At 45.8% G+C, this 22,555-nt stretch overlaps 1 protein-coding gene across 2 annotated transcripts in view; it reads right to left on the reverse strand.

Annotated features, from left to right (window-relative positions):
• Nucleotides 1-3,262: 3,262 nt before the first annotated feature.
• The window catches only part of RAG1 (recombination activating 1), a 40,349-nt gene continuing 21,056 nt past the window's right edge, over nucleotides 3,263-22,555 (reverse strand). Inside the window, exons 1-2 of one of the 2 annotated variants that reach the window (XM_063946285.1) lie at nucleotides 18,734-18,798; nucleotides 3,263-11,511 (exon numbers count right to left, since the gene is read on the reverse strand). In XM_063946285.1, coding sequence (XP_063802355.1) covers nucleotides 8,357-11,500 — 3,144 coding nt within the window. In that variant the 5' untranslated portion in view covers nucleotides 11,501-11,511; nucleotides 18,734-18,798 and the 3' untranslated portion in view covers nucleotides 3,263-8,356. Of the gene's footprint in view, nucleotides 11,512-18,733; nucleotides 18,799-22,555 lie in introns of those variants that run through there. The other variant, XM_063946284.1, reaches the window with a different exon arrangement.

Consider the following 22,555-nt stretch of genomic DNA (forward strand, 5'->3'; position numbering starts at 1 on the left):
TTATAGGGCTACACAGTGATTCCCCTACTGGGAGCTGTACTTTACTTAATTACAACAGATATAACAATTCTGACATTGTGCATCTGAAAGTTTAATTTATTTTATTTAATTATATTTAAAGAGTACAGTAGGTATATTTAATCTTCACATATTAGGTAGAGTGCCTGCTTTATTTCAGTGCAGATCTTTTTACCCAATTCGAAGCATTCATGCAGCTTACTCTAAGGCATGGGTTGCCCCCAGGGTGTGTTGGTTGGGATCCGGTCTGAAGATCGACAGTGTCTAGGTCGACAATGTTTAGGTCGACCACTATAGGTCGACAGTCACTAGGTCGACATGGATGGAAGGTCGACAGGGTTTCTAGGTCGACATGTGCAAGGTCGACAGGTCTAAAGGTCGACATGTTTTTTTTTTTTTTTTTTTATTATTTTTTTGAATTTTTTCATACTTAACGATCCACGTGGACTACGATTGGAACGGTAAAGTGTGCCGAGTGAAGCGGCAGCGGAGTGAAGGCACCATGCCCGAAGCATGGCGAGCGAAGCGAGCCATGCGAGGGGACGCGGTGCACTACTTTGGGATCCCGGTCACTCTACGAAGAAAACAACACAAAAATAAATAAATCCTCATGTCGACGTTTAGACCTGTCGACCTAGCACATGTCGACCTAGAAACCCTGTCGACCTTCCATCCATGTCAACCTAGTGACTGTCGACCTATAGTGGTCGACCTAAACATTGTCGACCTAGACACTGTCGATTTGATGAACCACACCGTGTTGGTTTATACCCCTTTTCCACTACCTTTAAAAACATGGGTAAATGCGCAGGGGGCGCATTTACCCATGTTTTTTCCTAGTGGAAACGGCCCCCTCGGCAAATTCCCGGATCAAGTGATCCGGGAATCCTACCCGGGTATCTTGCCGGGTTGAACACGTGTTCAACCCGGTAAGCTGTGTAGTGTGAACGGAAGCCGTGTTGAGGAGACACGGCTCCCATTCACAGTGAATGGAAGGGCGGTGCTGGGAGATCATGTGATCTCCCAGCGCCGCCCCTGCCGCATCACTAGCAGCATCACCAACCCCGCAATATGCCGGGTTGGTGAGCGCTGTGGGAAAGGGGGCTGTAGCACGGGTCGCAGCCGTGCCAGGCACCCGGCTGCGACCCGTGCTACAGGTGGAAAAGGGGTATTAGAGAGTGCACACCTCCCAGCATACAGGGCTGCCATCAGGGGGCACTGTTGGGACTGTTGTCCCAGGCCCTGACAGACAGGGGTCTTTCTTTTTATTAACACCTACTAACACTTCACCTTCTCAACTGTGTGCTGCCCTGGCGTGGCAGGCCTTTGCCGACTTGAGGGGTTCTGCACCCCAGGCTTAGACCCAGTGTTAGGGACCACCAGTAATCAGAGGAGCCGTGTCGGGGCCTGGTAGCTTACCATATATTTGCAAATGTATGTAACTGAGACCTCTGGATTTCTATTATATATATATATCGTTTTTCAAGTCATGTTACAGGTACAGCTTGGTGTGCTGACGGACACCGGGGGTTTATCCCCATTTTATTTCTTGCGTACACTACCCCGTCCCTTTCATGTACCTGAAGTGTATTGTCTAATTGATATGAGCAACTTACATTTTGCTCAATAAGCGCATATGTCTGGTGGTTGCCAGGCAATGGGAGGGCCATTCATGTTTGTCCAGCTGCTACACCGTCCTATGATGGACATAATTGCCGACCAACCTACTGGTTAGGTTGTCAGTTGCTAAACAACTAAGGGCTGATATGATATGTTAGAATCTTAGCTAATACTGTACTACTCCCTAAATCTATGTAATATCCGGAGTATTATTGGAATTATAAGTGGTTTGGTGACTGGTATCACTGGCCAATTTGTATATACCGGAACGTTCCCTGTCACTGGCCACAAGTAGTGAGCATATAACAGTTGCTATAGGGAACCTTAAGTCCAATGTCTGCTGTTACAAATGTGAATATTTTGATTGCTAGAGACAAAGAAACCATAGAACCTATGGCTGCTCCTCCTCAATTGTTTGGGGTGGATTGGGGGCAGTCTATTTTGTCAGTCCCGGGCCCCACAATTTCTGATGGCAGCCCTGCCCACATGACCCATCCCAGAGGGCCAAAATACTCTGTTCCTGGACTTTCCTCTTACTTTCTGTCTGATTGCCATCAACCATGGTGAGGGCCGGACTACCCATCTGGCAATTCTGGCATATGCCAGAAGGGCCAATGGGCAGGTGCAGGGCACAGCTGTCCCGGGCCCAGCCTCTCTGACAGAGAGAGGAGGGCCTGGGATGCTCATGCAGCCACCTGCCCGCCTGCCGCCATCTCCGCCGTCCCGCGGTCGTCCCCGCTGTTCTGCCGCTGTCCTCCGACCCTCCAGCAGCTCTGTATTGAAAACTTCCCTCCCAAAATGGCCACCACCACAGAGGAGACAGTTATTCAAGATACTAGAGGAGCCCTCTAGTATCTTGAATAACTGTCATCTCTGTGGCGGCGGCCATTTTGGGAGGGACGTTTTCAATACAGCTGCAGGAGGACAGAGGAGAGCAGAAGAACAGCGGGGAAAGAGGCGGGCAGGCATCGGCATCCCGGGCCCTACGGACAGCGCACATGTATGTATGTATGCATACACACACACACACACACACACATGTTAACTGGTGCTATTCTACTGCCTATTTTGTCAGTCCCGGGTCCCGCAATTTCTGATGGCAGCCCTGGGCAGATGGGCTGGTCCCGTCCCACAGAGTGCCGGGAAGGGCGCGTGCAGTCCAGTGCAACCTCCAGCTCTCTGAATTCGCTGCCAACCCGTCCGAACCGTACGTTACATGGAAATGGGGTCATGCAGTGAGTCCACGCCCTCCTGACTCGTGGCACGCCGATGTGTGTCGTGTCTGCGCGCCCCCTACGGGGCTCCACTGTAATGTGCACATTCACAAATGCCAGGGCCAATTCGGAGCCCCAGTCCGTCCCTTCCTGTGGTGAAACACACAGTCTTATCGATTACTGTAATTAGTTCAACACAGGTGACGGCAATCATAAATTAAGAGCTAAGTCCAGAAACCGAGCACTCTGTCCCTCCTGGAGAGGTCATGTTGGGAGGTATGAGAGTGTAATTAACCCTCGCCATTGCCCATACAAGCAACGCGCACTGTCACGGGGGTCTTACATAAAATGAATGCACTCAGGAGCCTTCAATGTTCAAATCTTTATTAAAAATCAAATAAGGACACAAAATGAAAAAAAAGGTCACACAAAGTTCTAACATATCCATGTACTGTATATTAGCAAAACATAAAATCACTGACATTTGATTTGCTTTTATTTTGTACATTTTATTAAACGTCTGCGGCTTCTATGTCTCTTATTTTGTGTTAGATAATTAACCTATCAATTAATGTAAAGACAGACACAACAGCATACCATAAAGATCATCACAGGAAGTAGATGTGGTTGTATTGTAACAATGTGTTTGCGTGAGGTAAAAATCAAATGTGTCATTTGCTCCCAACTCTTTCTATGCCTTGAATGACATCAATGGCCCCACTCTGCGAAACTGCAAATAATTCCCTGTTCAGGGCTAATCAATGGCTAACACAAAGTGTAACACCAGGGTGCGTTCAATCCCAGTGATGGACGCAGCCATTTTCTTTTAGCCCTTTTACATAAAAAGAAAAATATCAAGCTGTCTAATACAAAATGACTTTAAAGTTACTGCAAATACAGCTTGTCACAGTCGATTCAAGATTTCATTATTGCACCTTTCTAAGCGAGCAAAATACATAAAATAGTAGAACACAGTTAAGTAAAACAACAAATTATTACCACAAAAGAGAGGCACAACTGCAAGTAATAAAGTGACAACCTGAGGTAAAATGCTTATATAAAAAGGAAGTAAAATGCCTGCAGTATATAAAACGTCCGCAAAGTATATAGTTTACAACTGCCAAGAATAATATACCAGCAGTTCTCATACAGAATCCCGACCTCTTCCTTCCCCTCTGACCAAATAAAGGGAGGCAAATCCTAACAGATGACAAGTTCTGGAGCCACCACAAACAATTCACTGCCCAGTGCGGGGGGACATGAGGTAGAAAAAAAAAATCTAATAAGTATATTTACTTTCTAATATAAGAAACTGGAAACCATTGGCCTGAGAAACCTATTTAAAATCAATGTGGGCGTGTACAAAAATAATGCAGCCACCACGAATACAGCTGTATAACAGAATGTACTGTACAAAACAAAATGGCCGCACCATGGGGCAATTCATATAGTAAGTAACTGTGTGCAGATTGCATGGAACATGTGTCTGTTATTGGCACAGGGGGAAGTTCAAAGGTCTGTGCAAACTATGCTGCCTACTGCTTAAGTGGCGTTATACCGCAGTTTGGCCAGGATGTATTAACATACATCGCCGCCACTCACCACGCATCGCATCGATTTTGATCGCATATGTACTAACATATGCGATTACAATCGCAATGCGGTGACGGAGGCCCCCCGCGATATCTGTGAGGTGGTGAGCGGGGGGTCTCCGTCACCTCCTAGGTGTCTCCACACTGCCCGCACGCCGGGAAGCAGCAGCAGGCTGACCCCGGCGTCTCCTCCTTCCCCCTGCAGCCGGAAGAACCTCTGGCTGCGTTGCTGGTGGGAGGAGGAGATTGCCTTCCGGGTCCAGGCTGCCTGGAGGAAGGTATGCTGGGGGGAGGGGGTTCGGCATCTGCGGCGGGGGAAAGGGGGGGCGGGTTGCTGCGGCCAGCGATAAGAAGCCCATAGGCTTCTATGGGGTATTGTCATCCATAGATGGCGATACCCAGGACGGCAAAAACACGGCGGCCGGGTCTTAGTACATTTTAAAATGCGGTAAAACCCACGAAAACAGGGGTTTTACCGCATTTTTCTCTTAGTACATCCCGCCCACCAGTAGGGACAGGCAGGATGCCTCAAACTCATCCATTAGGTCTCTGTCACTAACGCTACAATCAGGCGCAGAATGACTGAATCACTGACCCCCAGTGACTTGCACTAAGCAGTAGGTAGGTTCTTTTTTTTCCCAATCCCAACGCCACCTTGTGCCAAGTCAGTTCATTACGCCATAAAAACTATTTACTTTACACAGGAACAGAGGAGAAGCAGAAAAAAAACAACTGGGGAAGGGGAGAGGGAGGGAGAGATGTATCAAACCTTGGAGAAAGATAAAGTAATTATTCAAACATGAAAATGAGAGTTAGAGCTGATTGGTTGGTACATTAATTCTCTCCTTGTTATCTCTCTGCAAGTTTTGATACATTTCCCAGGGGGAGTTGTATCAAACTTTCAAAATAAGATAAGGAGCCTGTGCCTATGCTGTGGCAAGTGTGGTGCCTGGGACACTGCGCATGTGCGGTCCCGCTGACCGCACATACACAGCACCCTTTTCTGCGGAGGGTTCCACAATGTGTAGCCCATAAGCTGCAATGGGTTACCACCGTCTTCAGATGTCAGTAGCTGGGGGTGTCAATTTCGGGAATGCACCACATTCTAGAAATGTATAAATTAGTATTAGAGATATCTGCTGCGATCCCTCTGTCATACATTCAGGGGACACCTAATATTTGCGAGTAACCCCCAAAATGGGTGTTTGGGGGTAAATAGCTGCAAATTTTGATTGATAAATGGGCCCCTAAGTGACTGTCTAGCTGGGAGATGTTATCTGTCTCCGACACCTTAGCCATCGTTCCTCATTGTGCAATCTCCCTTGCGCTGCAGCTGACTGCCGCCTGGAATAAACTTGTGTGCTGGAACTGAGCAGAAGGCACCGTATTCATCAACCTAACACACAGTATGTAATAATGTTTCCTTATTAAACTCAAAGATCAACAAAAAGTACATAATGTCGCGTATACTCATTCTGACATCATAAGGAAGACGTAACCTGGCTGGTACACGCTGCGTTCACTAATAGTAGCAACGCTCCCGATTTAACAAAAAAAACCCTTTTCAAATAAAGAATTGTAAGTACACAAAGCAAAGCAGATAGATGGTGTCAAGGATCTCCCCGGGCTAGACATAAATGTTATTTATGTAATTGGATGAACCGTCTGGAAGTGAGAGACCCTAACACATTACTACTGAGAGCTGCCACTGATTGCTCTAAATTAAATTCTCTGTGAAAATGACATTAGCAGTTAATAAGGAGAATTCTATCAATCACACAGAAGCTAAATGCAATGCATTACTCTTATTACTATACATGAATACTCGAGACCAGACATAAGCAATGTGCAGGCACGCCAACAGTCCTGGTATGGGCACATAGGAGCAGGACCCTGCAAGTCAGGGGGGAGGTCAAGTCCTTTTGCAGAGGTCATGTAACATGTGCAGAGAGAGTTAGATTTGGGTGGATTATATTGTTTCTGTGCAGGGTAAATACTGGCTGCTTTATTTTTACACTGCAATTTAGATTTCAGTTTGAGCACACCCCACCCACATCTAACTCTCTCTGCACATGTTACATCTGCCCCACCTGCAGTGCACATGGGCCCTCATTCCGAGTTGATCGCTCGCTGCCGATTTTCGCAGCACAGCAGTCAGGTAAAAAAACGGCAAAACTGCGCATGCGTACGGGCCGCAGTGCGCATGCGCGACATACTTTCACACAAAACTATGCAGTTTTACACAAGGTCTAGCGACTTTTTTTCGTCGCTCTGTTGATCGGTGAGTGATTGACAGGAAGTGGGTGTTTATGGGTGGTAACTGACCGTTTTCCGGGAGTGTGCTAAAAAACGCAGGTGTGTCAGCTGAAAAGGCAGGCGTGCCTGGGGAAATGGGGGAGTGGCTGACCGAACGCAGGGCGTGTTTGTGACGTCAAAGCAGGAACTAAACAGACTGAAGTGATCGCAAGGAAGGAGTAGGTCTGAAGCCACTCTGAAACTGCTTGAAAAAAAATCAGCACTGTTCTGCTATCCTTTCGTTCGCACTTCTGCTAAGCTAAGATACACTCCCTGAGGGCGGCGGCTTAGCGTTTGCACTGCTGCTAAAAGCAGCTAGCGAGCGATCAACTCGGAATGAGGGCCATGGTTTTGCCCAACTGCTAACTTCTTTGGTTTGCTAACAAACCTGAATAAGGCCCAATGCTATTTTGTCCTGTAAGATCAGGGTATTTGGAGAAGGATAGATGCATGGTATCACAGGAAACAGACAAATGTAAGTGGTTATGTTTATATATGCAACCCTGGAAGTTTTAAGCATCATCTTAAATAAAATAAAATATATTACATTACAAAGTAGTGGCAGACATAGCAAATGCCCAGAAATTCCAATTGCAATGGGATTGTGCACTTGTACAATAGAATGTATCAAACAAAAGCATACTGTAAACATAATAAAAAATATTCCTGTCACCTGTACACAGCGGGCAGCCGGGCTCTGGGCTGAATCAGGACAGTGCTGCCTATAGACTTTCTCATGATGAGTAACATCCCTTAGGAATGAGGATCAGTGTGCCTCATGCCTCAGTGATGCCACTTGCACTTATTGAAGTGTTAGATTGCATCATACTTGCAATGCCACCAAGAGAAATGGTGGGCACTGGTAAGAGGGCATGGCCAAGCCACGTTTTGAAATCCTTATGAATATTGGGTCACCTTTAAAATGGCTGCTTCCACTGTGAGCTGTTGACGGAGACGCTATTGAATAATTGGTTTAAATACTACATATGCTGCACCCTATAGTAACCACTCAAGCACATTGGTATAATAGTCTTCTGTCTACTCAATTCTGATTGATTGATTGATTGATTGATTGATTGATTGATTGCTATAGACTATTTGCCATTTGCCCTACGGCCTACGCTGTTACACAGTACTACTCTTGACATCATTAGGTAAGAATAATACTTCAATGTCAAAGTAAAATGAAATACATGTTGTGTGTTGATGTTATTAATGATTATTTCTGTCTCCATATTGCATCAGACGGATGTTACTATCTCTTTCATTAATGATATTAATAAGAATAAGACAGTATGAGAACTTATTTGACTTGCTAATCACATAACTATTGATTATTTGCATTTTCGATGAAATTGATAAAATTGCTTTTCAGAGTCTATTAGCACAGATCTCATTGTAATCATTTATTCTCCAGTCTGCAACGCTACATCCCTGCATCATAGACACTTCTCTGTGCCCCCGTATAACTGTATCGCTCATCATACTCCTTGTACAACTGGGAGTTTGATTCTCATCCACATTAGTTGCGTGCTAGACGTTAGACTTGTGCTGAGGAATCCCTAGGAAACTCCAACTGGAACATAAAATGAATGCGTAGAATTCCAAACTGTGAACTCAGAATTCCATTGACTCTAAAGAGTCTATAGGACATGATAGCCCTTCTTCTTGCTCTGGATATGGTTCTAGGTCTAGAGGAATTCCTTGGTTCTTCAAGATCATATGGGCATTCATAAACTTTTGGAGGTATTTAGATGTGTAAAGCCAGTGATGTTTCAATACGTCTTCCATCTCATAGAACTTGGACTGCCTGGCATTCATCTTACGGAAACGCCTGAATAACTTGTTGCCAGATTCATTGCCCTCACTAGCCCAAGCCCCAATAGAACCATCACGTTCAATGATCTCTGGTACATGGGCTAGAGTCTTGTGGAAGTAATTGGTTATTTTGCCCTCATACTTATACTTAAACTTGGTGGAGAGCAGCTCTGCAAAGCGCTGAGAGTGGTAACTGTATTGGCACAGCAGCTCTGGGCATTCTTTGGCTGGGCAAGAAGAGCGCCACACCGGTTTCATTTTGAGATACAAGTCCATAAGCTCTTTGAGAGCCACTTTCCTTTCTTCGCAATGTATCAGTTCACAGACCGCCTCCGCTGTTTCCTTGGTCATGAGTTTCCGAGCAAAGTTTCCATTCATTCTCATAATGGGCTTAAGGTTCATTTTTTTACGTAGGTGCTTATCTAGTGTCACTTGCCATTTCTTTCTCTCTTCTTTGGTGGCATCTGGATTTTTGTAGACCTCACCAATTTCTAGCTGGAATATCCTGAAGAACTCTGCGGCATTTCCAATGTCACAGTGCAAAGCATCAATGGACGGGACAGTTTCAATGAATGCCTTTGCAGAAACTCCTTTCACTCTGTCACGAAGCTCATCAGCAGACTCATGGTAGGGATTAGCTCTCCAAGTCTCGTAGCGCTGTAAATTCTCGCTGTGGCTTCTAGTGATGGAATGGAACACCAGGTTCTGAGAAGCTTCAAGGCGGGTGGCGTCACAGAGAGTGCAGATATAGACAGAGCCTGAGGCCTCAAGACCTTCTACTTCCCGCACCAGCTTTTCATCGTACCCTGTACCACGGAATATAAATTTGAAATTTCTGAGTATTCCTCCAATCTCCAGCATGAGGTCACTGGACTTCATGGCCTCTCTTTCTGCGATCAGGGGGCTAAGGATGGCCGTCAGTGTTTCATGGTCTGATTCATCAGCGAGCATTAGGCACAGAGGTTTACAACAAAGTTCAGAGTTTGGTTTGGTCTCTTCAAAAATCCGAACAGTTCCATTGTTGTTGGGGACGCCAATAGTCATGATGGTAAATGAGAAGCGGACTGCCTTCTCAGGCACTGCTGGACCACAACCATGTTTCTCACTAACATCTCCCATTCCATCACAAGATTCTTTAACCACCACAGTAAAAGGACCAGTCAAGTATTCTTCTAAGTCTAGAGATTTCAAGCCTTCAAGGATGTTCTCTTCCATATCTTTCAAAGCTGAAACCAAAGCTGCATCATATCTAAACCTTTTGGAGATAGTATCCACAGGATATTCATCCACAGAGCGATTCAGTCCTGAAAGGCCATCAATTATCCCAACATCTGTGTTGGAAGAAACGTTCTTCAAAGGTGGTTTCCATTCAAAAGGATGATACCCTGGCAGCAGGGCTTTCTCAGCATTTCTCAGGGCATGGAGCGGCTGAAAGATCTGGCGCCTAGTTGTGGCTTTGACTGTCCTGTACATTTTGTGGTACTGGCTGCAGCTCAGAAAGGTGTTTACTCGTATCGCAAGGCAAACGGCAGATGGGAGACCTGCTCCTCTTCCTTCCATGATGGCCTCTAACTCATCTGCCTGACGGTGCTCATTTCCTGCTCTTAGAGCCAGCAGAAAGAGGGTCAAGCATACTGATTTAACATCGCCGCCTTCTTCTTTGTCACAAAAAGCTTTCACTTGCATCTTTAGATCTCTGAGCCGGTGCTTTTGGGCTCTCCTTGTCAGAGAGAGCAGATGCTGTCTGGGTCGTCCACCTTTGTTGATATGTGCATAGGCCTCTTTGCCCTTGATCTCTTTGTGTTTGGAGATATGCTGAGAGTATTTTCCTAGGGAGATTTCCTCATCACATCCAGTGACACTGCATTTTAACATTAAAGAATTAAGAATATTGAGAAAGGACTTCACAGGAGTTGTCAGATCAGTGGGAAAGCAGGTGTACCTACAGGCCGGACAGTAGCAGCCCATGACCTTTATATATTTAAGAATGCAAATCCTGCAGAATAGGTGTTTGCAAACTGTTTGCACCGGATCAGATAGTATGTGTTCGCACACCCGGCAAGTGACTGACTTGATAAAGTCAGAGGGATAGTCAACAATAAGTAGACTGGTATCTAGGTGGATTTTCTTGCAGCTAACCTTTATCTGGTTTATGGTGTTGTTCCTCTTCCAGAGAGAGGAGTTGTTTCCACTTTTGTTCTTTTTTCCATGCTCAACATTCAGTTTTCGTTTTTTGGCTTGGTGAGAGTTTTGTTGGAACGCTCCCTTCCGCTTACCCCAGTTCTTGGAGGTATTACAAATATCACACGTAGCGGAATGAGGCATCCACTCCACCGCTTTGTTGCGGGGGAAGTAAACCTCACTGGAGTTGTTGCTAAATTTCCGATGCATGATGCTCCAGCAGTTGTGGCAAAAGCGAGTTGGGTGAGTTGTGTCCAAGTCGCCCCTCACATCAATCTTAAAAACCTTTGAGATGAGGTCGGGCCAGGAGGTGGCTTTCTTCTCCTTTCGCCTCAAGACTTCTTGAGTGTCATTGTCCACAGGTCCATGGACGGGATAGCTTCTGCCCTGTTGGCCCATTTTGAAGGAGACCCCACAAATACGGCATAGGTGTTGCAAGATGGCTGTGTGGGCATCTTCTCCCATTCTTTTCAGTTCTGCCTCATTGTTGTCAATGAGGCTTGCCTCCTGACCCTGGTCCTCTGCATGTGAAGATGATGAAGACTCCGGGCTGCTGCCTTGTGGATTAACATCAAAGTATGGCGATTTCTCCTGCAAACTGGTGCATGACACCCCGCTGTCATCAGACTGCTCTTGGGATGGTGTCCTCTCCAACGATTTCACTCGGAACAGCTTAAACTTCCATTCTGAGAACTTAGCATAGGAAGGTTGTGTTTCATTTGACACCAGGTTTAGGGTTGTGTTGACCACAGGCGACTCCATGTCCAAGAACGCTAAAAGAATAGAGAACAAAAATAAATTAATATTAAATGTATCTACAGATCACGTATAAATCACAATCATTATACCATTATGGCCTGCCAGGCTTCTTTCCCAATGTAAGGGCTCATTTTTTTATATTATTGTACCTTTCTGTGGATAAATCATATCAATGATTGACAGTCTTGAAAATTGGTCTACAGGTCATTTTGAAAAGCAGACATTGTCTGTATCATTAACCAGCTGAAAAATACTTAGCTTGTGCCCACCAGTGCTACTGACTAACCTGGGAGGAGGCTGCAGAAGAATGATGGCGTTGTCGCGTCAAATACGTGATGACATCACTGAGCAGTGGCACTCTACACTAAAGAAAATAAATTGCTGTAATGCAGGGGGTGGGGGGACTGTAAGTCCCTTACCTCCCCCATACGGACACCTGCAAAACTGTAAGCACCCTTGTTGGAAAGAGCAAAGGGGGTCATTCCGAGTAGTTCGCTCGTTGCCGATTTTCGCTACGGAGCGAATAAGGCAAAAATGCGCATGCGCATGGTACGCAGTGCGCATGCGCTAAGTATTTTTGCTCAAAACTTAGTAGATTTACTCACGTCCGAACGAAGATTTTTCATCGTTGAAGTGATCGTAGTGTGATTGACAGGAAGTGGGTGTTTCTGGGCGGAAACTGGCCGTTTTCTGGGAGTGTGCGGAAAAACGCAGGCGTGTCAGGGAAAAACGCGGGAGTGTCTGGAGAAACAGGGGAGTGGTTGGCCGGACGCTGGGCGTGTGTGTGACGTCAAACCAGGAACGAAACGGCCTGAGCTGATCGCTATTTGTGAGTAGGTCTGGAGCTACTCAGAAACTGCTAAGAAATTTCTATTCGCTATTTTGCAAATCTTTCGTTCGCTATTCTGCTAAGCTAAGATTCACTCCCAGAGGGCGGCGGCTTAGCGTGTGCAATGCTGCTAAAAGCAGCTAACGAGCGAACAACTCGGAATGAGGGCCAAAGTTCCTTCTTTCAAGCTAGCTGTCCCATCCCACTGTAAGTTATTGTCTGTCAATCACATGTGATCCACAGTAAGCTTTATTATGAAAACCTGCAACTTTTTTATTTTATTTTTTTGCTATTTTGGTGGATTAATTCCCAAAGCAAGAGCTATTTTCATTGTGACGATAATAAAAAAAATAAAAAAATAAAATTTCTGGGCCCATTTGGTGTAGCTTATGTTTGCCATGACAGCAGAAAATTCTAAGTTCAAATAAAAAAAAAAGGTATAATTTTTGTAGTTAGCGCACAAACAAATTAGGGATAGTGCCTCACACACAAACCGCACGTATCAATATTTCTGTTATACTGTAGATAGTTTGAAATCATCAGTAGAAAGCAATCAATGGTTTAGCCTCTGATGATCAAGTTCTGCATATGTGCCGACTGTGGCCATTGGGCCGACGCCACCAATATTTTCCTAACATCATGTGCTAACATCGATGGTGCAGCATCAATGCTGTTATCAATGGAAAAATGTACTTGTCATAGACCATGCATGGTGTGAAGAACCATCGATGTTCGACAGACGATCCTAGTATACTGTGCATGAACTTGAACTTCAAACACTTTTTAACTATTTAAGATAATTGCACATCCCTAATCAGAGGCTCTGGAATTAGCACCGATAATTGGCACGGAGACAGGCTGGATTGATTAGTGGCTGCTCCTCCCTGCAGCGGCTGGAGGGTGGGGGGGTGTTTTTTATTTCTACTTCGGGTATCTATTATCTAGCAATAGCTATCAGTATATACAGTTCAGCTACTCTACAACCAGGGTGCTCACAGCAGAAATGCCCCATTAAACAGCGTCCTAGAGCAGTGGTTCTCAAACTGCGTGCCGCAATACCCGCGGCATCTAATGACCTAATGGCAAAATAATGACGCACAATTAAATACAATACAATAAATAAAATTCATACACTAAAATGATAATACATAATGTTCAAAGCAGCGATGCCACAATCATTTTAGCTACAGTATACGGCCCAACTGTAGTAGCGCCGGCGTTCTTCCGGCTGGTAGATTTACAACAGTAATTAGTTTTAAGGCAAAACTGGGTTGGTTTTATCTTGAAACTAATCGCCATTTTAAACCTAGCGGCTAGCGGCTATCTCGCTGAAATTGCACAAGTGCCAGCAAATAGCTAGCTGTTACGTTTTGGACCAATATTTCTAAAACCAACCTTATTCAGTTACAATATATAGTAATAATAACATCACATCAAACGCATCAGTGTTACAATCATTCATCTATTATTTATCAAACACACTAAACAGCACAACACATATAACTGTCTATGACAACAATAAAATAATAATCCATGATAATTATTAGTTTAGTAAAGCACAGAGGGAGAGTTTTAAAACCAGTAATTAATAAAAAATGCTATTTTTCTCCCGGCAAGGTCTATGTTAGTGTAATGCGATTGGGCTGGTAGAGCTAGTATTATATAAGAGAAAATCGTAGTCTTCCACGGTGTATACTGACATACGTGCTTATGCTTTTATTGTGTAAGTCAGACATGTCAAACTCGTGGCCCTCCAGCTGTTGTGAAACTACAAGTCCCAGCAGGCTTTGCCAGCATACCTTCCACTGATCAGCTGGTGAAGCATGCTGGGACTTGTAGTTTCCCTACAGCTGGATGACCATGAGTTTGACATGCCTGGTGTAAAGCATAGGTCTGCAAACTCGGTCCTCAGGACCCCACACAATGCATGTTTTGCAGGTCTCCTCACAGAATCGCAAGTGAAATAATTAGCTCCACCTGTGGACCTTTTAAAATGTGTCAGTGAGTAATGAATACACCTGTGCACTTGCTGGGTTACCTGCAAAACATGTACTGTGTGTGGTCCTGAGGACCGAGTTTGAGAACCACTGGTGTAAGGCAGAGGTTCCCAAACGCGGTCCTCGAGGCACCAACGGTCCAGGATTTAAATGTATCCATGCTTGGCCACAGGTGACTTAATTAGCACCTCAGTCAATTTGATTTAACCATCTGTGCTGAGCCCAGGATATACCTAAATCCTGGACTGTTGTGGTGCCTTGAGGACCGAGTTTGAGAACCACTGGTATAAGGGATTGGTCAGATACTATAAATCATGTTCCCCCAGCACAGGGGGTGCGGAGGTTAGGCACGTATCTGGTGATACAATAATATTGCAATGATAATGCAAACTATCAGCAGAACAGACTGATATAATCAGATCAATATGCGTGCCTTAGCCGCCAGCAGGCGCAGTGTCGCTCTGCGTCCATCTAATTCGCCAATATTACTATAGTTACATATGATATCTATAATAGCTGCACAGTATAACTGCCTAATGCATCAATACTCGGGTAATGAGGAGGAATGCGCAGGAGATGCAGCTCAGACATTAGCAATCATTAATGGGCGACCTATGTATGTAGGGGATCCATTCAATTTGCCGGCTGACAGGATCTTGGCGCTCAGAATACCGACGCCAGAATCCCAACAGCTGACAATGCCGCCAGCCGGAATCCTGGCAAAACTGGACTATGCCCACTCTAGTGTAGGAATAGATCCTGTGGCAAGCGCAGCGAGCCACTGAGCCCATAGCGTGGCGAGCCCAGCGGGCCCACAAGGGGACTCTTTGCGCTCGCCCTGCTGCCGGCATTCTGGCGGGCGGGATGCCGTTGTCGGAATATGGACAGCCGGCATCCCGCCCGCCGGTAAATCATATGTGCTCCGTAAAAAATCTGTGTTAAAATGCAGATTCTGCCTGTTACGTGGAAGCAGTAGTTTACTGCACAGGGAAAATGCTGTGTTATTGAATAGCTGTGTTATTGAATAGCTTGCAGACTCTGTGCTGGAAATTAATAAGTAACAAGCAGGTAAATCTGGGCACACATCTGAGCAACTTGACAGCCTGTTAGCCATCACGCTGCCAGAGCGGCCGATTCAGGTAAGTATACACACTTACCGATCGGTAGCGCGATGGTAGCTAGATGACGGTAGCTCGATGTCTCCTTCTAATGTTACAGCTTGGTGGTCAATTGAATTTGCGTGCCCAGCTTTAATTTCTGTCCCCATAGTAAGCGTATGACCGCCCATACTCACAGTCAACATAGTAAGTCTGTGAATGACGTCATTCGCAGACATATTATTCTCCCGAATGGCCGATATATTGCACGGCGTGTACCCAGCTTTACTTTACACCTTGGTAAAACCACGCCGCACTTCAGGTGAGGTAGATGTAACATGCAGAGAGAGTCGTGTCCAAATACTGTATAAATTGCAGTGTAATAATAAATGTGTCCGGCTTGTGCAGGCTACATGCCAAAGCAGCCAGTATTTACTCTGCATGCAAAACACATTAATGTATTTGTCCCTGTTGTATTGCATGGTTTGTTCCAGATACAAAGTTACAGTACTTGCTTTCTTTTGGTTTGCTCACAAGTCGGAATCAGCTTCTAAAGCCGCATTATACAATTATCTGCCAGATCCGGGTATTATCGGTGGATCGGGACGATAATTGAATATTTTTATGCCCGCGACAGATCAGCGATGATCAGACAGCCGGACGTGATAAATCTTTCATCATGCCCAACTGATCCGATAATAAGTCGGCCGCATCTGGCAGTGAACGGGGAACTGTCTCCTCCCCAGGGGAGGAAAGCCAATATTGCGGCCATACACGGTGATGATAAATAGGCCCCAGTGTATGGCCACGATATCTGATGGGTTCCAGCGGTCTGACACTTTATCTGACAGTGTATGGCCAGCATTAGTGTGCAGTACTGCAGAATACACTGACACTGTAGCAACGGAAAGTAATAATATTGGCATTTATTTAGTATTTATTACACACTGCCTCCAATGTAACGGGAAGTTAGATCCTCTAAATTCAGTATTGTGCGGTATTAACAGAAAACTCCCGGAAAAACAACACAAAGATTCACAACACTTTCGTACTATATCACAATAACAAGGAATCCACTATTAAGGGCTCCATACATCAATCAGGCGAATTCACAGTTCCTCAATGGCAGATCGGATTTGCCGATTGTCCATCTACGATTCTCCAATGATCTGAAATATCCAACATGTCAGACATCCCAGAATCATCGATTCCGAAAAATTTGGGGTCAGAATCAGCAAATCAAGGATTTCCAACATGTTGGTTTTTCCCGATCGTCAGACTCAGAGACTCCAGAGGGAAGGCAGCAGCGCAGTCCAAAGTTCATATAGTGGAGCATCACCTACTGGCCCCCCATATGCTGCCAAACATTCCCGGCCAGGACTCACTGGCAGCCGGTGTGGCTCCCCTCATTGAATTTGGACTCTGCCGCAGCCTCAGCTCTGGAGCCGCCACTTGACACAATCATCGGTAAATGCAGGTTTGCGGTAGATTGCTGATGTGTGGACTCCTCTAGCTACTAGTTCAGATGTCATGAGACCTGGAAATTTACGACTAAACTGTGCGATTCTGGGGGAGATGTACCAAGCCATGGCGAGAGATAAAGTAGAGGGAGATAAAGTGCCAGCCAATCAGCTCCTAAGTGCCATGTTACAGTCTGTGTTTGAAAAATGACAGTTAGGCGCTGATTGGTTGATCGTTTATCTCTCGCCACTTTATCACTCTCAAAGGCATAGTTTGTTGAAATCCCAACACCACCTAAACTTTGGGGATTTGGGTTCAGGCACAGATCACATTCGGTGATCCCCGTGCACCGAGTCCCTAGCCGGGTCTTCCGTTAAATTCGGAACTCTGATTTACAGACCGAATATTGGGCTTTGGATTACATGTACAGTAAGTCCCTGGTAAGTGCCTGCCTCATGACCTCACATGCCATGTCACTCAGGACAGGAGTGTACGATGAAGAGGCCAAAATTGACGAAATAACTGGAAATAAATGTTATTGATGTTAATAATACTATAGGAACAAAATCAGGCCCACGTTACATGGTTTTAGCTATTTTGTATGTATTGTTACCAATTTTAATATTTATTTTAAGGAGACCCAGATCTAAAAAACCAAACCCAAAACACTGGAGAGAGGTTTTGCAAAACCAAAACATGATTTACAGTAGAACCAAAACACAGCGGTCTGCGCACAACTCGAAATTCTATATATAATTGGATCAATCTGTAACGTTTGGATTTACTAAAGCAGTTCACAATTACAGTGTTGGTAGAAGAAAAAAACACATACAAAAAAAATAATAACAAAGTAACAGAAATCCTGAAAAGTGAAGCCAAGATATTGCAGCATGAAACAAAACATCGAAATATAAAAAATAAATAAATAAATAATAATAACTATTATTATAATAATCAGTTAATTAATGAGAATCTTAATCCTTTAAAAAAACACCCTGCAGTAAATCTTTATCACTGCACCAGAATATGCTGCGCTATGGGGGTCATTCCGACCCGATCGCTCGCTGCAGTTTGTCGCAGCGATCGGGTCGGAACTGCGCATGCGCCGGCGCATGGCAGCTTTCGTTACCTAGCGATCGCCTCTGAGACAGAGGCGGTCGCTGGGCGGGAGGGGGCTGAACAGTGGCGGTAAGCCGCCATTTAGGGGGAGCGGTCCGGCCAACGCAGGCGTGGCCGGACCGTTGGGGGGGGGGGCCGCGGTGGCTGTGTGACGTGTCACGCAGCCGCTGCAGCCAGCGGCAACGACAAATAACTCCCAGCCAGCCCCAGGAGCTGCGCTGGCTGGGTGTTGCTCCTCAGATACAAAGGCATCGCCACTGTGCGATGCGTTTGTATTTGTGCGGGGGAGGGGGGGGCGGACTGACATGTGGGGCGGAATAGCCCTGTGCTGGGCGTCCCCCCGCATGTCAGTGTGAATGATCGTAGCTGTGCTAAATTTAGCACAGCTACGATCAACTCGGAATGACCCCCTATATAAGAAACTGCTAATAAATAAATGATGAAATACATGAAGTGCCGGCCACATGTGACCGATACCGCTATGCCCACATAGCACCCTGTGGCAGGGGGGCCCAGCCGGACATGTCACCAGAATCACATTCTCCCATGTGACAGCAGATTACCCCTGGACAGGACTGAACATATGGCGCAGGCCCTGTGAGAGGCTAGGGAACGGGTAATGGGTCTCACAGGACACATGGAGATTATATGCCCTGGCTCAGGAGAATAAAGCTGCTGGAACACCCTGCACACACAGAGATGACTGATGCCCAGATATCTGGAGATACTCTACCTGCTGCCAGCCTGTCCCCGCTCACACACAAGTGTCACCCAGACTCCCAGCTGTGATAATGAGCGTCAGATTTCTCTGCCTGGCATGGAAAGCCGGGCATCTCTCTATATCAGTTATGCCAGTGCTCTTGTCACTTGCTCTGGGCCCGGCAGCCAATAGGAGAGGAGGCCAGCTGACCCCCTTTGCCAGCTGTAGCCAGGCCCTGCCCTCCTGGGTGCACCTGGGATCCCCTGTTTTGCAGGATCACTGTGGTGCAGCCGCAGAGCGTTACAGAGCGTGGCTTCTGCTGTGGCTGGAGAGAGGCACAGCTGTGTTATTCTGTGCCACTTCAAAGCACAACAGCGTGTTTTTTGTTTTTGTGGGTCAAACGTACTGTCAGCGGGCCCTGACTCGTCACACAAACAAGGGAAAACTTCTACACAGGAATAGTGCTTAATGTCATAATGTCAGCAGCAAATGAGCGCCCGGCCGCTACCGGTGAGTGTGGTTTAAAGGGACACGAGAAGTTTGCTTAGTTGATGGATTAAGGGGGTCATTCCGAGTTGATCGCTAGCTGCTTTCGTTCGCAGCGCAGCGTTCAGGCAAAAAATTGGCACTACTGCGCATGCGTATGCGGCGCAATGCGCACGCACGTCGTACTATTACAACGAACAATGTAGTTTCACACACGGTCTAGCGAAGCTTTTCAGTCGCACTGCTGGCCGCAGAGTGATTGACAGGGAGAGGGCGTTTCTGGGTGGCAACTGACCGTTTTCAGGGAGTGTTCGGAAAACGCAGGCGTGCCAGGAAAAAACGCAGGTGTGGCTGGGCGAACGCAGGGCGTGTTCGTGACGTCAAAACAGGAACTGAACAGTCTGAAGTGATCGCAAGCGCTGTGTAGGTCTAAAGTTACTCTGAAACTGCACACAATTATTTTGTAGCCGCTCTGCGATCCTTTCGTTCGCACATCTGCTAAGCTAAAATACACTCCCAGTGGGCGGCGGCATAGCGTTTGCACGGCTGCTAAAAACTGCTAGCGAGCGATCAACTCGGAATGACCCCCTAAGTTGCTTGTGCAGCGCGAGTAACATGCTCATCAGCATAGTGCGTTTTGTGTGAATACGCCCTGCGCATACCCAGAGCCGAGGATAGACGCCTCCTGCGTGTATTTGCGAGATCCGAGTGCTGCGACTGCGGATGTAGCCTCGGATCACCATCAGTCACCATCGCAATGTTTTTAGGCACCAGTCAGACGTCGTATACGGACACGCCTTCAAAACTGGGTCGCCCCTGCTCCACCCCCCAAACACTGCCGCGTGTCAGTCATCCTGCGGCTGAATGGGGACTGCGTGCGATATTACAAGACCCTGTCTGTACATGCGCAGACCCCATACCATTGTATTTGTAGGTTTACTAATCTGAATTAGGCCCTCAGCTCTTGAAGTTGATATGTGGAAGTAGAAAAGCATCTGACTGACTTTGACAATGGGCCAAATTGTGAAGGCTAGACAGCTGGGTCAGAGCATCTCCTGGGGGCAGCACGGACGGTGTAATGGTTAGCATTACTGCCTCACAACACTGGGGTCGTAGGTTCAATCCCCACCATGGCCTAACTGTGTGGAGTTTGTATATTCTCCCCATACTTGCGTGGGTTTCCTACGGGTGCTCCTGTTTCCTCCCACACGCTAAATATATTCTGGTAGGTAAATTGGCTCCCAACAAAAATTAACCTTCGCTGTATTCTCTATAAAGCGCTGCGGAATATGTGTGCGCTATATAAATAACTGGTAGTAAATCATCTCCATGACAGCCGGTCTTGGGGGTGTTCCGGGGAAGCAGTGGTTAGCACTAGAGATGAGCGGGTTCGGTTTCTCTGAAACCGAACCCGCACGAACTTCATGTTTTTTTCACGGGTCCGAGCAGACTCGGATCCTCCCGCCTTGCTCGGTTAACCCGAGCGCGCCCGAACGTCATCATGACGCTGTCGGATTCTCGCGAGACTCGGATTCTATATAAGGAGCCGCGCGTCGCCGCCATTTTCACACGTGCATTGAGATTGATAGGGAGAGGACGTGGCTGGCGTCCTCTCCATTAGAAATTAGATTAGAAGAGAGAGAGAGATTGTGCAGAGTCAGACAGAGTTTACCACAGTGACCAGTGCAGTTGTTGTTAGTTAACTTTTATTTATTTTAATTAATATAATATATCCGTTCTCTGCTATATCCGTTCTCTGCCTGAAAAAAAACGATACACAGCAGCAGCCAGTCACACAGTGTGACTCAGTCTGTGTGCACTCAGCTCAGCCCAGTGTGCTGCACATCAATGTATAAAAGGCAAAGCTTATAATAATTGTGGGGGAGACTGGGGAGCACTGCAGGTTGTTATAGCAGGAGCCCCCAGGAGTACATAATATTATATTAATTTAAAATTAAACAGTGCACACTTTTGCTGCAGGAGTGCCACTGCCAGTGTGACTAGTGGTGACCAGTGCCTGACCACCAGTATAGTAGTATATTGTTGTATGTATTGTATACTATCTCTTTATCAACCAGTCTATATTAGCAGCAGACACAGTACAGTGCGGTAGTTCACGGCTGTGGCTACCTCTGTGTCGGCAGTCGGAACTCGGCAGGCAGTCCGTCCATCCATAATTGTATTACAATATATACCACCTAACCGTGGTATTTTTTTTTCTTTCTTTATACCGTCGTCATAGTGTCATACTAGTTGTTACGAGTATACTACTATCTCTTTATCAACCAGTGTACAGTGCGGTAGTTCACGGCTGTGGCTACCTCTGTGTCGGCAGTCGGCAGGCAGTCCGTCCATCCATAATTGTATTATTATTATTATAATATATACCACCTAACCGTGGTTTTTTTTTCATTCTTTATACCGTCATAGTGTCATACTAGTTGTTACGAGTATACTACTATCTCTTTATCAACCAGTGTACAGTGCGGTAGTTCACGGCTGTGGCTACCTCTGTGTCGGCAGTCGGCAGGCAGTCCGTCCATCCATAATTGTATTATTATTATAATATATACCACCTAACTGTGGTATTTTTTTTTCTTTCTTTATACCGTCGTCATAGTGTCATACTAGTTGTTACGAGTATACTACTATCTCTTTATCAACCAGTGTACAGTGCGGTAGTTCACGGCTGTGGCTACCTCTGTGTCGGCAGTCGGCAGGCAGTCCGTCCATCCATAATTGTATTATTATTATAATATATACCACCTAACCGTGGTTTTTTTTTCATTCTTTATACCGTCGTCATAGTGTCATACTAGTTGTTACGAGTATACTACTATCTCTTTATCAACCAGTGTACAGTGCGGTAGTTCACGGCTGTGGCTACCTCTGTGTCGGCAGTCGGCAGGCAGTCCGTCCATCCATAATTGTATTATTATTATAATATATACCACCTAAGCGTGGTTTTTTTTTCATTCTTTATACCGTCGTCATAGTGTCATACTAGTTGTTACGAGTATACTACTATCTCTTTATCAACCAGTGTACAGTGCGGTAGTTCACGGCTGTGGCTACCTCTGTGTCGGCAGTCGGCAGGCAGTCCGTCCATCCATAATTGTATTATTATTATAATATATACCACCTAACCGTGGTTTTTTTTTTCATTCTTTATACCGTCGTCATAGTGTCATACTAGTTGTTACGAGTATACTACTATCTCTTTATCAACCAGTGTACAGTGCGGTAGTTCACGGCTGTGGCTACCTCTGTGTCGGCAGTCGGCAGGCAGTCCGTCCATCCATAATTGTATTATTATTATTATAATATATACCACCTAACCGTGGTTTTTTTTTCATTCTTTATACCGTC

This window comes from Pseudophryne corroboree, chromosome 11, assembly GCF_028390025.1.
Source record: "Pseudophryne corroboree isolate aPseCor3 chromosome 11, aPseCor3.hap2, whole genome shotgun sequence".
NCBI lineage: Eukaryota > Metazoa > Chordata > Amphibia > Anura > Myobatrachidae > Pseudophryne > Pseudophryne corroboree.